The following is a 15,608-nucleotide window of genomic DNA, read 5'->3' on the forward strand; positions in this document are numbered from 1 at the left end:
GAAAGCCCATCAGTTTCCCTTCTTAAGCAAGGCATGGAAAGGTCTTAATATCTGGGTTAGATGGGGACAAGAAGGTCTCCAGTAATCCAATAAACCAACAAAAGCCTGTAATTCCTTTACTGGTTCAGGGATTGGGAAGGCTTGTATTTTATCAGTGACTGCCTCTGGCACCACTTTTGTCTTACCTGCCCAGATGACACCCAGGACACTGCCCAGATGACACCCAGGAAGGATCTGGTCAGTATTTACTTCCCATCCTTGTGACTTCAAGTGCACCTGTAATGACGCAGCTGCTTGAGACAGGGAGGATAAATCATCACAAGTTAACATTACATCATCTATGTAGTGATAAAGCACCATCTCCTCTGGCAATACCCAGTTTTCCAGATCTCTGGCTACCATCCTATGACAAATTGCGGGACTATGGAGGCACTCTTGGGGCAATGCCTGGAAGAGCCATTGTCTCCTGTTGCATGTAAAGGTGAACTGGCCTTGGGATTCAAATTCTAATAGAATGCTGACGAGGGGGTTAGATAGGTCTAGTACGTAATGATATGTCTTAATGGATGCTGTGATTTTTTTTTTTTCTAACAATGAGGCTATATTAGGCAACATGGCATGGCTGCATGGAGTAACTTTACTGAGTTCCCTATAATCTATTGTCATTCACCAGGTCCAATTAGATTTCTTTTTTTTTTTTTTTTTTTAATGTTTATTTTAGAGACAGAGAGAGCACAAGCTGGGGAGGGGCAGAAAGAGCCAGAGACAGAATCTGACATAGGCTGCAGGCTGTGAGCTGTCAGCACAGAGCCCAATGTGGGGCTCAAACCCATGAACCATGAGATCATGACCTGAGCCAAAGTTGGACACTTAACCGACTGAGCCACCCAGGCGCCCCTAGATTTCTTTACAGGGCAAACTAGACTATTGGATGGGCTTTGAGCAGGCCTGATTACCTCTGCCTTTCCTAATTCTTTAATGGTGGCAGTAAACTTGTTATGCTCCCCACCCCCCGTACTTTATATTGTTTTATGCTTATTACTCTTCAGAGGAACTGGCAGCTGTATAGATTCCCATTTTGCAGAACCCACAGTGATGGGTTTTACGACTCCAATGTGCAACTTGAATTTGCCTGTCATGGTAGTTAGATCTAGATCCTGTAAAACATCTACACCCAAAACATACTGAAGAATGGGTGATACATGCACTAGAAAACAGCAGGGTGGGAGCCTGCCAATCTGTAGGTAGAGACTAGTTTGTCTGACCTTGATAATTTGTCTCCCATAGTATCAATTGCTTCTATTTCTCCCTGAGATATCAAGGAGTTTCCATAGATTAGTGTGCATTCAGCTCCAGTGTACATTAGAGCTAGTACAGTCTGTCTGTTAGTGTGAAACTAATAAATGATTAATTCAACATGGGGTCTCTGGTCACCCCTATTGTACTCACCAGAGGGCAATGTTGATCTAACTTCTAATCTCTAGGAGTAAGGAGTACCCATACTCTAAATTCGCTTGTTAGCAGAGGGGCACTCAGGAACACATCTGGCTTTTTTGAGCCTTCTTTCAAGGGAATAAACTGCTTTCCTTTAGTCAGTGCCTTCCATAGGCTTAGCAGGAACCATTGGATTGCTTGTCTATATTTCCTCTTAGGGTCCTAGATAATATTAGAGTTTACAACTAGTAAATCTAGTTGTTTACTAGAGACCCTGATGGACCCCCTTTCTGCCATTTTATTATTGGCAGGATCCTTTGTTTTTCCATTTTTCAACCCATCTGTTTCCCCTATGCCAGATTCTTTTGGTTTCATGTAAGTCAGCCACCATAGCCACTACTGTAGCAATGGACTGATTAACCATAGGTGCAAGGACAGATGCTAAAGTCTCATAACATGCCCCTGAGGCATGGTCTTTCATATAAGAGGAAAATAATTATTTGGTCCTCTAAAATGCTGAATGTAAATGGCATGTTTCATTCCCAGTTCTCATATAATTTCTTGTAGTTCTTCCATAGAGGTCCAGTGTAATGGAGGGTAGGGAAAAATCCCCTTCATTAGGCCAAGTCATCTTTTTTTTTTTTTTCATTTACATCCAAGTTAGCATATAGTGCAAACAATGATTTCAGGAGTAGATTCCTTAATGCCCCTTACCCATTTAGCCCATCCCCCTCCCACAACCCCTCCAGTAACCCTGTTTGTTCTCCATATTTAAAGAGTCTGTTATGTTTTGTCCCGCTCCCTGTTTTTATATTATTTTTGCTTCCCTTCCCTGATGTTCATCTGTTTTGTATCTTAAAGTCCTCATATGAGTGAAGTCATATATTTGTCTTTCTCTGACTGACTAATTTCGCTTAGCATAATTTCGCTCTAGTTCCATCCACGTAGTTGTGAATGGCAAGATTTCATTCTTTTTGACTGCCAAGTAATACTCCACTGTATATATATATATATATATATATATATGTGTGTGTGTGTGTGTGTGTATATATATATATATATATATCTCACATCTTCTTTATCCATTCATTCATCAATGGACATTTGGGCTTTGTCCATACTTTGTAGGCCAGGTCATTTTAATGCTAGAGTTTATCAAATCAATCAAATTAGCTAAGCACTTACCCATGCCTGCGGCATGGTATATAACCTTTGTTCCAAGGCAGGTTGAGCAGTGACTGAGGCCATTTTTGACATCTCAGACCCTCTAACACAATACCATCTGTCCCAATATTCCACAGTTGTAACATGCAAGATGCATCCCTTCTTGGCCTTTTTGCTTAAAATGCCTCATTAGCTCCACTAATTCACCTCATAGTCATTTTCTGACTTGTTGGAATTTATTCTTGGTTATCTCAAGGCTCATGAGGGGCCTGGGTCTTTGTTTGAATCAAAGGGTATGACTGTAAGTCATTTTCCTTGTCTATTATAATATCCTCCCCATAAGCGGAGTCATTATTCCAGGGATCCTAAGCTTTAGGGTCCCAATTCTCTTGAAATATAATAATTCTCACTTTAGTGTATGGTAGCCTGCACCCATGCATCTTTGCCATTGTACATGTCATACTTCCTAAGCATTTCTCCTGCTGTTGTATTCTTGTGGACAAGATATCCATATTAGATGTGGCTTGTACATCCTTTTCCAAAGTCAATGCTTCTCTAGTCTGTTCTAATTCTCTCCTTACTTATAATTCTGCAGTGTCTCATAATGCACATATCTCTGGCCAAGCTACTGCCACAATAGCTTGTTCACTTTCCCTTCCCTTTTCCCTACCATTCTAGATAGGATATATAACAATCCTTTGGGCCATTTCAGGGTATTCCCCTATTCATGCACTGCTCCAAAATGCTCAAAAAACCTAGCTGAGTCTTCCCACATGACAGTGGCTGGCCAGCTTGGGATTTCCCCCACCAACAATGGGATTTCCCCCACGGACTATGGGCTTTCCCCTGACAGAGCCCCTTTATCTCTGCTTGTTTTGTTTTAGGTCTCTAGCTTAGCTCACCAATTGTTAGAAGATCGAAGAGGAACAGTAAGGTATCCTTTGAGATACTTTGAAACCAAAAAATGAAGTAAGCCACTCCATACCATTTACACACAGTTTTACTGATATGGGGATTGGGTGGATGACGATCCAGGTGCTTTTCAGCTGTTGTCTGCAAGGTCTGGAGCTTAATCCACAGATTTTATAGAGCAAGGGGGTATGCAGAGGCCATTGTAGGGTCAAACTGTTTAACATTTAACAGATCATCTGTGCACCAGAGTGGGGGAAGGGAAGAAACGATATTATCTCTACTAGTTATCTAAACAACCTTAGGGATGATCAGATTAAGCCTTCTTGCATTCTGGTTAGGGGATACATAAACCTCCAAGGACCTGGAACAAGTATCCCTGAGGGAGATCATTGCAGGGACAGGAACAAGATGGAAGGCCAAAGAATCAGTCTGCTCTCCTACACCTACACTAAATGTAGTCTAGATGCTTTTGGTATATTGTAGAAGAAAAGGTATCCAAAGGTTTGGGAGTTTCAAATGTTAGAGTGGATTTGTCATGTAACAATGCTCACTCACCACAGAAGGGTATAGAGGACACAACTTCTTCCACTATGACTGTAAGAAATAAATTTGTGAGGGAAATCCTAGTATCTTTGAAAAGCTCTGTGGTCACTCTTCTCAACAGATTAGAAATTACAGTGGAAAATGCTGCCACTGAATTGAGATTCTTAAATGCAATGGGGTAAGTGGATCCTGGGTGGCGGGAGCCAAATGGTGGCACTTAATCACCAAAGATAAGGTGGATGTAGAGGCCACTTTTAGGTGACGTGCTTGAGCAATAGAAACTTGAGCAAGACAAAAGGGCCCACAGTGACTACCGAGTGGACGTAAACAGACTCACTGAGTGACCCACCTCGACCTAGTCATAGGCCCTAACTGACCAATGAACTACTTACAACCAGGCACAGGTACCAAAAAAGGGAAAATTCCATAAGTTCCCATGTTTCCTCACTCCACTCTATAACTATAGTCCCTCACCACTGTGGCAGATAGTTTCTCCTTTGCTGTCCTGCCCAGTGCTCCATTGCAGTGTGTTCAATAAATTTCTATCTCCTTTGTTCTGGCTCGGGTGAATTCTTTCACTGCCAGTGCCACTGGCCCCCACCCAACTGGAACACACCACAGTGGACATGGTTACCAAAGTGGACAGCAGAGTTGCTGCAGTAGTTAGAACAGTCTGACTTGCAAGGACCTATGGCACTGGCTAGCTGATAATAGTGTCCCTAGAAGAGAAGCAGGTGGCAGTCTACTAAATTCTTATATCATCTGTAAAAGCAGATGAGTTCTAGGTCTAACCTGAACAGCAGAAGTCTAACTTGAAAAAAAAAAAGAGTTACAGCCCCTCAATTAATTCCAGAACTTGAGACAGTTTACAGACTCCAAACCCTTAACTGAAAGGGAAACTGTGTCCCCACTATACTGTTGATTTTTATTCTGTTTATACTCTTTTTACTGTTCATTTTTTCTCCCAGGCTGTTCCAAAGAGGCTGATAGCCTTTTATAAAGGTGATATGTTTTGGAAAAAAATAAGACAATCAGACATTTTGGGAACTACTCAATACTGCCTCTGAACTGACACTAATTCTAGGAGACCCAAACCTCACACATCAGAGTAGGGGTTTATGGAGAAAGGGTGATCAATGGAGTTTTTGCTCAGGTCCATCTCAGTGGGTTCAGTATAGTTTTTTCCCCCCAGTTCCAGAATGGATAAATGGAATTGACATTCTCAGCAATGGGCAGAATTCCCACACTGGTTCCCAGATCTGTGGAGTTAGGGGTATTATAGTAGGAAAGACCAAGTGGAATTCACCAGAACTGCTTCTACCTTGCAAAATAGTAAGCCAAAAGCAGTGACACATTTCTGGAGGGATTTCAGAAATTAGGGCCACCATCAAGGACTTGAAAGATTCAGGGATCGTGATTTTCACCACCACATCCTCATTCAACTCATCTATTTGGCCTGTGAAAAAAACACACGGATCTTGAAGAATGACAGTGAATTATCATAAACTTAACCCGTGAATTATCATAAACTAACCATAAACTTAACTCCAGTTGCTATTCCAGATCTGGTTACATAGCTTCAGCAAATTAACGTATCCCTTACTACCTGGTATGCAGGTATTGATCTGGTAAATGCTTTTTTCCCCTCCACACCTATGAGTAAAGACCACCAGAAGCAGTTTGTTTTCAGTTGGCAAGGCCAACAATACACCTTCACCTTAGGGGCATATCAGCTCTCCAGCTGTACATCATAATTTAGTTCTCAGGGATCTTGATTATCTTTTTTCCTCACATCATTAGTGGTCCATTACATTGATGACATTATGCTAAATAGAACTAGTGAGCAGGAAGTAGGAACTATTTTAGACTTACTGGTCTTATTGGTAAGACATCTGCATGTCAGAGGGTGGGAAATAAATCCTACAAAAACTTAAGGGCTTCCCATCTCAGTAAAATTTCTAGGTGTTCAGTGATGTTGAGCATGTCAAGATATCCCTTCTAAGATGAAGCATAAATTGTTGCATCTGGCTCCACTATAACCAAAAAAGAGAATGCTTAGTGAGCCTCTTTGGATTTTGAAGGCAACACATTCCTCATTTGAGTATGCTACTCTGGTCCATTTACTGAGTAACCCAAAAACACTGTTAAATTTTGAGTGGGGCTGAGAACAAGATAAGGCTGCAACAGGTCCAGGCTGCTATCTATGCAAGCTGCTGGGCCCCTTGGACCATATGATTCAGTAGATTCAATGATGCTTGAAGTGTCAGTAGTAGAAATGCTGTTTGGAGCCACTGATAGGCTCCAATAGACAAATAGTAATGCAGACCCTTAAGGATTTGGGGAGTGAAGTCACGCTATCCTCTGCAGATAACTATTCTCCTTTCGAAAAACAGCTTTTAGCTTGGCTACTGGGTATTAGAGAATAAATGCTTAAAAATGGGCCACCAATTTCATGAGCTGCTCATCATGAACTGTGTATTATCTGACCCACCAAGCCACAAAGCCAAATGTGCATTGCAGCACTCCATCATTAAGTAGAAGTGGTATATATGGGATTGGGTCTAAGCAGGCCCTCAAAGCAGAAGTTACATTAGGAAGGGGCCAAATGCTCATGGCCCCCACTCCTGCCTTCTCGCTCCCAGCCTCAACCTATGGTCTCACAGGGCATTCTCTAAAATCAGTTGATTGAGGAAGAGAAAGCTTGGGCTGGTTTATAGATGGTTCTATGTGATATGCAGACACTAACTGAAGTGGACAACTGTAGCACACTATGACCCCTTGTGGGGACATCCCTAAAGGGCAGTGGTGAAGGGAAATCCTCCCCGTGAGCAGAATGTTGAACATCTGGTTGTTCATTTTGCTTGGAAGGAAAAATGGCCAGAAGTGCTATTATATACTAATTCATGAGCTGTAACCATGGTTTGGCTGGATTATCAGGGTCTTGGAAGAAACCTGGTTGGAAAATTGCTGACAAAGAGACCTAGAGAAGAGGTGTGTGAATAGAGCTCTCTGAATGGGCAAAAAGCATGACTATATTTTTGTCCCATGCAAATGCTCACCAAAGGTAACCTCAGTAAATCAAGTGAATAAAATGACCTGTTCTGTGACTACCAGTCATTCTTTCCTCAGCCACTCCTGTCATTGCAAATGGGCTCATGAATGGTGGCTACGGTAAAAGATGGAGGTTATGCATGGGCTCAGCAACATGAGAATGTGAGCTCCACAAGAGACAGACTGTGACTACCTTTGTTCTATACCCCAGAACCGACAGCACAGTTGAATGAGGAAATATATTAACTACAAAAGTTTTAATATGTAGTACTGAGAAAAGAGACCATGGAGCAGCTCTTGGTAATAGTTTCTTATTAAGTTATTTAAAAATAGTGATGACCATGAACATTTCTGAAATTCTGTAAAGTGATGGGAGATAAACACACATACACACATACATACATATATATGTATGTAAACATGTATATATACACTAATACTTGCTTCTTTAAACTCCCACAAGTTTTTTGTTTTAGATTTTTATATCAGCCAAAAGGTAACTGAGTTTAGGAAACAGCCAATTTCAAATTTTATAGGCAAAACATATAAATGTGGTCTTAACTGTAACTTAACTGTAACTTTCATCAATCATAAATCACTAACAGAAATAGGGAAGTCTATACTTGCTTAAGATTTTGTAAGTATACCTTGGAGATGGTGATGAAAATTAAGTGCAAAAAATGAGTTTTCTAATTACAGTAGTTTCCCCTTATTTGTGGGTAATACATTCCCAGCCTCCCAGTGGATGCCTGAAACTGCAGATAGTACCAAACTCACACTCGTTTGACCTTTGAACAACACAGGTTTGAATTGTGTAGGCCCACTTCTTTTTTTATACAGTATCGTTTTAATGAGTTAAACATGATGCTACTCTCATGCTTCTACACAAGAGTTTACAAACCCTTGTATTTTAATGAAAATGTCACTTGAAAGATATATTGTACGAAGTATACTTTCAGTGAGTTAAGCACAGGAATATTCCAATATGCTTCTACATATAAGTTTACAGACTTATATCTCAAAAATGTTATCTGAAGTTATATATATGCAATGTGGTATCAATGGTTTAAGCATACAGCTTATCCTGTGCATGTAGGCCCACTTACATGTGGATTCTTTTACAGTAATGTAAATCTATTTTCCTAATGATTTTCTTAACATTTTTCTCTACTGTAAAAATACTGTAGATAATATGTATAACATCTAAAATACATGTTAATTGTATTATTGGTAAAGTTTCTGGCCAACAGTAAGCTATTAGTTAAGGTTTGGGGAGTCAAAAAGAGACTTCAGGAATTCAAAAGTTATACAGATTTTCAACTGCATGAGATGGGGATAGGGTTGGCACCCCTAGGCCCCACGTTATTCAAGGATCAACTGCACTGTTTTTTCCTATACATATATGATAAAATTTAATTTGTAAATTAGGCATAGGATAAAATCAACATGAAAATGGAATTATAGTATATTGTAATAAGTTATGTGAATGTGGTCTCTGTCAAAATATCTTATTGTACATACTCATCCTTCTTGTGATGTGAGAGGTGATCATATATATATGTATATATATATATATATATATATATATATATACATATATATATATATATATAAAATATGTGATGAGATGAAGTGACGTGAATGACAGGCGCTGTGATATAGCATCAGTCTACTATTGACCTCCTACTCACCTGTCAAAAGGAGGATCATTTGCTTCTGGACTGTGGTTGACTAAAACCATGGAAAGCAAAACTGCAATTAAGGAGGGACTACTATACTGAGACCATTCTCTCCCCTAACAAGATGTCCATGTGTTATAGCTACAAATCCACGTAAGCCAATTCCTCCCTCATAACTTGCCAAATTGTCTCACTTTTCCTTACTTCCTCTGAAATATTAACTAGGACAAGTAACTATTTGGATGTCTGGACTATAGGAAATACTGGTAGCCTGTTCTTCAGATTAGATTTTGTAGTGATAACATTTGTTTCCAGCTCTCTTTATTTCAAGTCTATTGGCTCCTTTGAAATTCTTTTAGATGATAGATGTGGTTTGGAACTTTTCACAACTTAAAATATAAAGGTCTTTGGAAGTTACAAAAACAAATACTTTAGACATCTGAGGTGTCCTCTGCTTTGACAGACTTGAAACTTTTTAAAATACAAAGCCATCATGCTTCCCTTCAGTTTAGCACCCAGATGTTTCCTTAGAGTCTTGAGTTGTTCCAGGATTCTGTGGACACCACTGAGTTAGCCTGCTGTTGCAAAGCAAGATGAAGGAATCCTTTCTTAGAGAAAACTCAGATTGAAAATGGTACATTATATTGATGTATGGACAAAAATTATTGAAGGTTTTGTGGGCTATAAGGTTCTAGTTGTCCTCGATCTCTCATTCCCTTCATAATTGAGTATGGCTATATTTCACCAGCTTAGTCCTTGTGTTTTCTTATTGATTGGGAGCATGAGATTTTTAAACACACGTACACCTGCTTCTTTGGCCTGCAGAATGTAGGTATATTTTCACAATTTTCCCCCTACTAATAAAAATACATGTCTTCTGTGGAACAGGTTAAAGAAAATAATCATCCATAACCCACCCAAAAGTTTGGCATATTTTCTTTCCATCTTTTAAATATACAAATATATTGTCTTATTTGTATTTACTACCTGTGCAACCATATGCTTAGGCTGTTTTTTTCCCTTCCAAGTTTAGTTTTAATTCAGAGATTACGTAGCTAGCTAAGCCCCCAATTTTGACCCAGTGATCTTCCTAGGCCAGAAGCCTATTTTTGTAGTCTACACTCATCTCTTGTGGATCTTTAACACATTTTTCCAGTTACTATCAAACATGAGAGACTTGTTCATCATAGACATTAAATATACTTTTGCTAACACTAGGCAACAAATGAGGCTTTTCCTAGAAGAGTTATGTGAAAGCCATCAGAGACTTGGCAGAACAAAGATAAAAGACTTGGTAATCCAGAATCTGGTCCTTATTCAACTGCAAAGTAGTCACATGGTCTTTACCAGCAATTCAAGGAGATGCTTCAGTAACTGGCTCTGAGACTTTTTTCCCATAACCTTACTAGGTTTTAACCATCTTGAGTCAAAGGAAGAGGATCTCCTTTTCTAGTGTCTAAAACCTAAGATCTTAATGTCTTCTCACTTTCCTAAAGAGTGAATTGTTAAATTATTAAAACAATTTACCTTTGCCCTTCCAGATTGTTATGTTTTGCTAGATTCAGGGTTGGGTCAACACAGCCAATAGGCAGCTGACATAAAATCTGCATATTTGTTAATTAGAAAATCTTGAGAACCACCCAGCATCCTTCTAATGCACCACTGGCATATCCAGTTATATCTTTATAGCCCAATTAGATTTTATAACTACACAAAAAGTTAATGCATTGAAAACAGAGAAGTTCCACCTCTACATGTTGAGTTAAAATTTATTTTAAAAGGTAAAGTTTTATATATCCTTTGAAAAAATGAAAATTCAAAAGTCTTAGAATTAAGTAATGAGTCTTCAACATTATAAAGCTATTTATAACAGCAATTAAGGTAGTGGTAAAGTTTTACCCTTATAAAAATGTCACAGAATTCAAATCACAACTTGGATCTTCAATGATTCAAGTGTCTTATGTTACATAAGGGTTTGGTCAGTTTTAAGATAAAAATTCCTCCAGATATGCTGTCCTTAAGTCCTCTGATACCCCATCCACCAGCTTACACAGTGGGATAGCTGGCTGCCGTAGCAATTCCACAGTGGTTGTTCTGGTCTTTGGCCATTTTTACATAGCCACTCCAGCCCCATTCTGGACCCCAACTGAAAAAAGAAGATGTTTTTTGTTTTATACAAAGTATCAAGTACATATTAGCTTCATTAGTAATAGCTAATACTTAAAATAGGGCTTTCCACATATCAGGTGCTATCAAGCACTATTCTAAGTGCTATTACATATATTGGTAAGTATATCAATTCCCACAGGTCCTTAACTTTTTAAGATAGGAAACTGAGGCAGGGCTAGGATTCCAATGTAGCAGTTTGTTTCTGCAGGCTATCTTATACCCCCTCTCAAAGAACTTTAGCAGTGAAAATGGATCCAGATGACCTCAAAGCCTCTGGGAATTGGGAAGTAGAATAAAATGGCAGGGCAACAAATGGTAACAGGAAGGACATACAGAGCCCACTGGACTCTTAGAAAATCCTTCAGAGTTAAAAGAGTCAGCAGTTGTTTCTGCTCAGTATACCTTGTTGAAAAACTGGACACAAAAAAGGAAACCAGCCCTTAACCTTACAGGTGCAAAATCCTTTATCTAAACTCTTGGGGCCAGATGTGTTTCTGAATAAAGTTTTCAAAATTTGGAAATGCAATGTTATAAATATGTAATAATAAGTCCAACAAGCTTGCTACAGAATCCTGTAATCAAACATCAGTACATTTTACCCTTATAAAAAATGTCAAGAGTGTTCACTCTAAGTTCTGGGATTTCAAAATGAGTTTTGGATTTGAAATCAAATACTGGTTCCAAACAAGCACTCCCTTTTCAATTTAATATATAACATTTGGAGTTTTATACCTGTTCTTGACAATCCAAAATTTTTTACTTGAATCCGTTTCTTCAAAGCCATAGCCAACTACAAGAACACCATGATCCAGGTTTTCGCTGCTGCAGTCTGGATCATAATAAATGCCTAGAGGAGTAAAATTTGGGGTGAGAAGCTTCAATTGACACATGACAGTAACTCACCCTATCTACCACGGTTAAGAGACATCTCAAAATTCAATGAAATGCCATTAGTAAATTACATATAAAGCTTAAATATTTACCAAAAATAGTTATGGTAACTAATAAACTCAACTCACTAGAAATCAACAAAATTCCACTAAACCCAAAATATTTTCTATTCGAAAAGGATTTCCAATAATAAGATCTAGTTATCAAGGCTAAGACGATTTAGCTACTTCTACTAATATTACTTAGCATAATCCTTTCTACTTCTAAAATGCCAACTAAGGAAACAGCACATTATAAAATAACACTTGAGCCACAGGGTTCTTTACAGTTCAATAGTAAACATTATTTGGAAAAAAGGTCCAACAACTGGAGAATACTTACATCAATTATTTGTATTTGCAGAATTACACAGCCATTTAAAAACACTTAAGGAGAGCTTGTCATGAGAAAATGTCTAAAATATGTCAAATGGAAACATCACTATATTAAATGCACACACTCAAAATTCTAGTCTTGGAAAGCAGGACTCCAAACCTAACACCAAACAATTATGGTTGTGTTTTCCAATTTTGCCTGCCTGAACTTCTATAATAAAAATACAAACACCTACCTGATTTATAGAACTGGAACGACTGATGGCCTGCATCAATAGCAACAGAGATGGGCCCCACAGTTGCCACTGCCTTCATCAGGGCCTTCTCCCACTGAGGGATGTCCACAAAGCCGGTGTCATTGGCAGCAGAACACTCAGGCTTGTAGTTACAGGGCTCTGAGTCCTTTTAAAGGTAAATGGGAAAGAAACTTGATCACTACCATCCACACCTCCAGTTCTAGGACCTCAAGACTCAGCAGTTTGCAGGTTAATGATTTCCAAGTCAGCTTTGTTGTGAGTTAATAGCCAAATGTTTCTGATTTGAAATTGAAAACTTAGCAGATGTTATCTTCAGTGAAACCCCTTAGGCCTACTTGTCCATAAGAAATTTTTCACTATGCAGAAATTATGTGCAGAATGGTGTATAAAAAGCCTCCAAGTTACACAGAATTAAGGACAGCTATGTGCTAACCATCTAATCAGAGAACCTGTGCTAAGGCTGATAATTTATAGTGACAGTTCTGTCAGTTTGCATCTAAAATGTGAATGCTGAGTAAAGTGTCTGTTATCTTTGAAAATGTTCAGCTTTCAAAAGCTGAGCTGGAATAACAAGATAAGGAGCTCCATTTACCCTTCCAAGATACGGATAAGACTCCTCTGTGTCCAGGCCTCCGTTGTCCTTAACATACTGGAAGGCATTATCCATTAGGCCACCATTGCAGCCCTCATTGCCTTGAGGCTGAGAGCAGTCCACCAGGTTCTGCTCACTCAATGAAACAAGTTTGCCAGTTTTCTGGAACATCTGTCCTTCAAGAGCACCAGTTGCACTAAAAGCCCAACAAGAACCACACTGACCCTGAAAATAAAAAAGTTATCAGTTTATAAGATAAATACAAAGATTCACAATAACCCATATACCCGAATATTCTTAAAACAAAACAAAACAAAACAAACAAACTCCACTGTCTACCAAAGCAAGGACACTAATTCCTTTTTGGCTTTATTCTTGGAAGGAGATCTGCTAAATATTATCATACCTGATTCTTCACAGGAGTTACATAGCCTTTCTCTCTCCAATCCACAGATTTGGGGATCTCAGCAAATACAGGTTCTTGGAACACTTTCCCTTTCTTGTGCTTCTGGTTTTGAAAGCCATTCATCACCTGCCTGAATTCTTCATTGGTCTTTAAGGAAAAGTAAGTAAAATGTTGAAAAGGCAAGAGGTTATTTTGATAAAGTACAGAGGACAGGAAGCACAAAAAGCACAGCAATCCACGCTGACACTCACCATGTCACCAAAAGCATTCATTGCCATTGTGAAGCCATGTTTCCCTTGGCTATATTCTCGGTTATGCAGTTCAATCATTTTTATATTCTTCTCCCACACTGCTCTCCTCCATCCTTCTTCATTCTAGAGGCAAATATATAACTTACCATCTTTATTCCTACTTAAAACCAGCCCATCTTCACCTAGTGGATTTGCAGACAGGGAAAAAAGCCATGGCCCAGGATGGCTTATATTTCTGGGAGCTGTTCTCTAGCAACCACACAACAGGAATTATGCCCCATATTGTGCTCAATAATGGGTGCCATGAAGTTATTGCCTTGGTGAAAGCTGACTTCTACATGCTACTCTCTGGCTATAAACTCCCAACGGCAAGGGACTCTTTCTCTTTGGGGGTCCCTTTGGACAGTTTCATATGTTACCTACCATGCCATATAATCTCTTGTGTGTTGCCTTCCACTCGTACCATTGTGCATTTAAACTTTGATCGAATTTTGAAGCAGCTGAGGCTATTCCCAAGCAAAGGGCAGTCAGGAAGAGTGAAGGATTCATGTTTCAAAAACCTAGAAAGGAAAATGAGATCAGTATTTGATGAGACCAATCCTTTAAAAAAGCCATCCTATTTTCTCCTGAGATGTTGTAAAGTAAAAACATTTAAAGTGCCTTCGCAAATATTTACAGGTTCCTGGAAGAAGGCTAAGGATGTGGGTGGAGAAAAACAGGCCAAGGACTTGGAGGTATATGATTCAGCCATCAAAATTAAAAACAGGCTGACAAGTGCTATAGGAATTGAAACAGACTTCATTGTAATAGTGCAATGATAATTTAGGTTTTGATCAGAGTTTCAGAATCTTAAGGCAACTAAGAAGCTGTTGGTCCAAGTTCTTTACTGAAAATACCGAGGTGACCCAGGAAATCTTATTTATCAGAACACCTGATCCCAAGTAGGGACAGGGATCCCCAGGGGTTAGGTAGCCACCTCACATCTTTCTTTTGACAAATATACAGCAAGGGGTGAGACATGCTTCTTGAATTGAAAGCTTTCTGAAAGACCTTCCCAGAAGGTGGGCAGGATTGCACCAGTGCTCTGCTGTCCCCACATTTGGTCTCTGCCGCCAGCACCGCCATTAACTACCCCCAAACTGAGGAAGAAATTACGAGGCACGAGGGCGTCCAGAGCCCCAGTTCCCGACCGGGACAGGGCCACGACCTCCCGGAGTTCAGAGCACCTTCTCGGGCCTGGCCCAAAGGGACACTGCAGGCGGGGCCAGGCCGAAGGCTGTCCGCCCCGCTCGCCTCCCTCAGCTTCCAGACGATGTTCACAGACCGAGGTAGAGGGAGCGCCGGGCCCCGCAGCCCTTGCGGAGGTCAGCCTGCCCTGTACCTCCTGGCCAGGCCCAGTCCGGTGGGGGCCCGGCTGCCAGACCTGTGCCCGCAACGGCCCTGAGACGGACCGACTCCTGCACAGCCTAGGACCTCACCGTGGTCTCAGTGTCGCCCTGGGTTCCCCGAACCGCCCTGCCCCCACTTCCCATCTTCAAGGCTTACAGGATCCAGGCAGCGTCGGCTCAGCCTCACCAACTCCAGGCAAGCAGATGTTTTTATTCCCGCGGGTCGCGCCCGACACTTGCCCGTGCCCTGGGGTGAATCCCCTCCTCCAGTACCGGTCCCCAGACCGAGAAGCTGACCTACGGCGTCCACAGCTGCGCAGGCGCACTCCACAGACACACACAACCCTTCCCAGATCGCCGAGGCCGGGGATTGTGGCCCAGCTGCTCCTGACTCAGCCTTTAAGGCCTCGGGAATTCTGCACGCCCGACCCGCCCTTACTTACGGTCTGCTCGCGCCGCGATTGGCTGCGCCGGCCTGTGGGCGGGGCCTCCAGGCT

At 40.5% G+C, this 15,608-nt stretch overlaps 1 protein-coding gene and 1 pseudogene across 2 annotated transcripts; one reads left to right on the plus strand and one right to left on the minus strand.

Annotated features, from left to right (window-relative positions):
• The first annotated feature begins 423 nt into the window (after window positions 1-423).
• LOC102955149 lies at window positions 424-6,479 on the plus strand (annotated as a pseudogene).
• A 4,055-nt stretch (window positions 6,480-10,534) lies between these two features.
• Window positions 10,535-15,521, minus strand: LOC102950393 (procathepsin L). 2 transcript variants are annotated; one of them, XM_007089015.3, is made up of 8 exons: window positions 15,269-15,521; window positions 14,147-14,283; window positions 13,724-13,846; window positions 13,473-13,619; window positions 13,067-13,291; window positions 12,454-12,619; window positions 11,685-11,799; window positions 10,535-10,929 (listed from the first exon to the last, which is right to left on the minus strand). In XM_007089015.3, the coding sequence occupies exons 2-8, from the start codon at window positions 14,270-14,272 to the stop codon at window positions 10,830-10,832; spliced, it is 1,002 nt and encodes a 333-aa protein (XP_007089077.1). In that variant the 5' UTR covers window positions 14,273-14,283; window positions 15,269-15,521; the 3' UTR covers window positions 10,535-10,829. The 2 variants fall into 2 exon arrangements, with proteins under 2 accessions (XP_007089077.1, XP_042820838.1); XM_042964904.1 differs by having other exon boundaries at window positions 15,409-15,520.
• Between the last annotated feature and the right edge of the window lie 87 nt (window positions 15,522-15,608).

The sequence above is a fragment of the Panthera tigris genome, chromosome D4 (genome assembly GCF_018350195.1).
Source record: "Panthera tigris isolate Pti1 chromosome D4, P.tigris_Pti1_mat1.1, whole genome shotgun sequence".
NCBI classification, from domain to species: domain Eukaryota; kingdom Metazoa; phylum Chordata; class Mammalia; order Carnivora; family Felidae; genus Panthera; species Panthera tigris.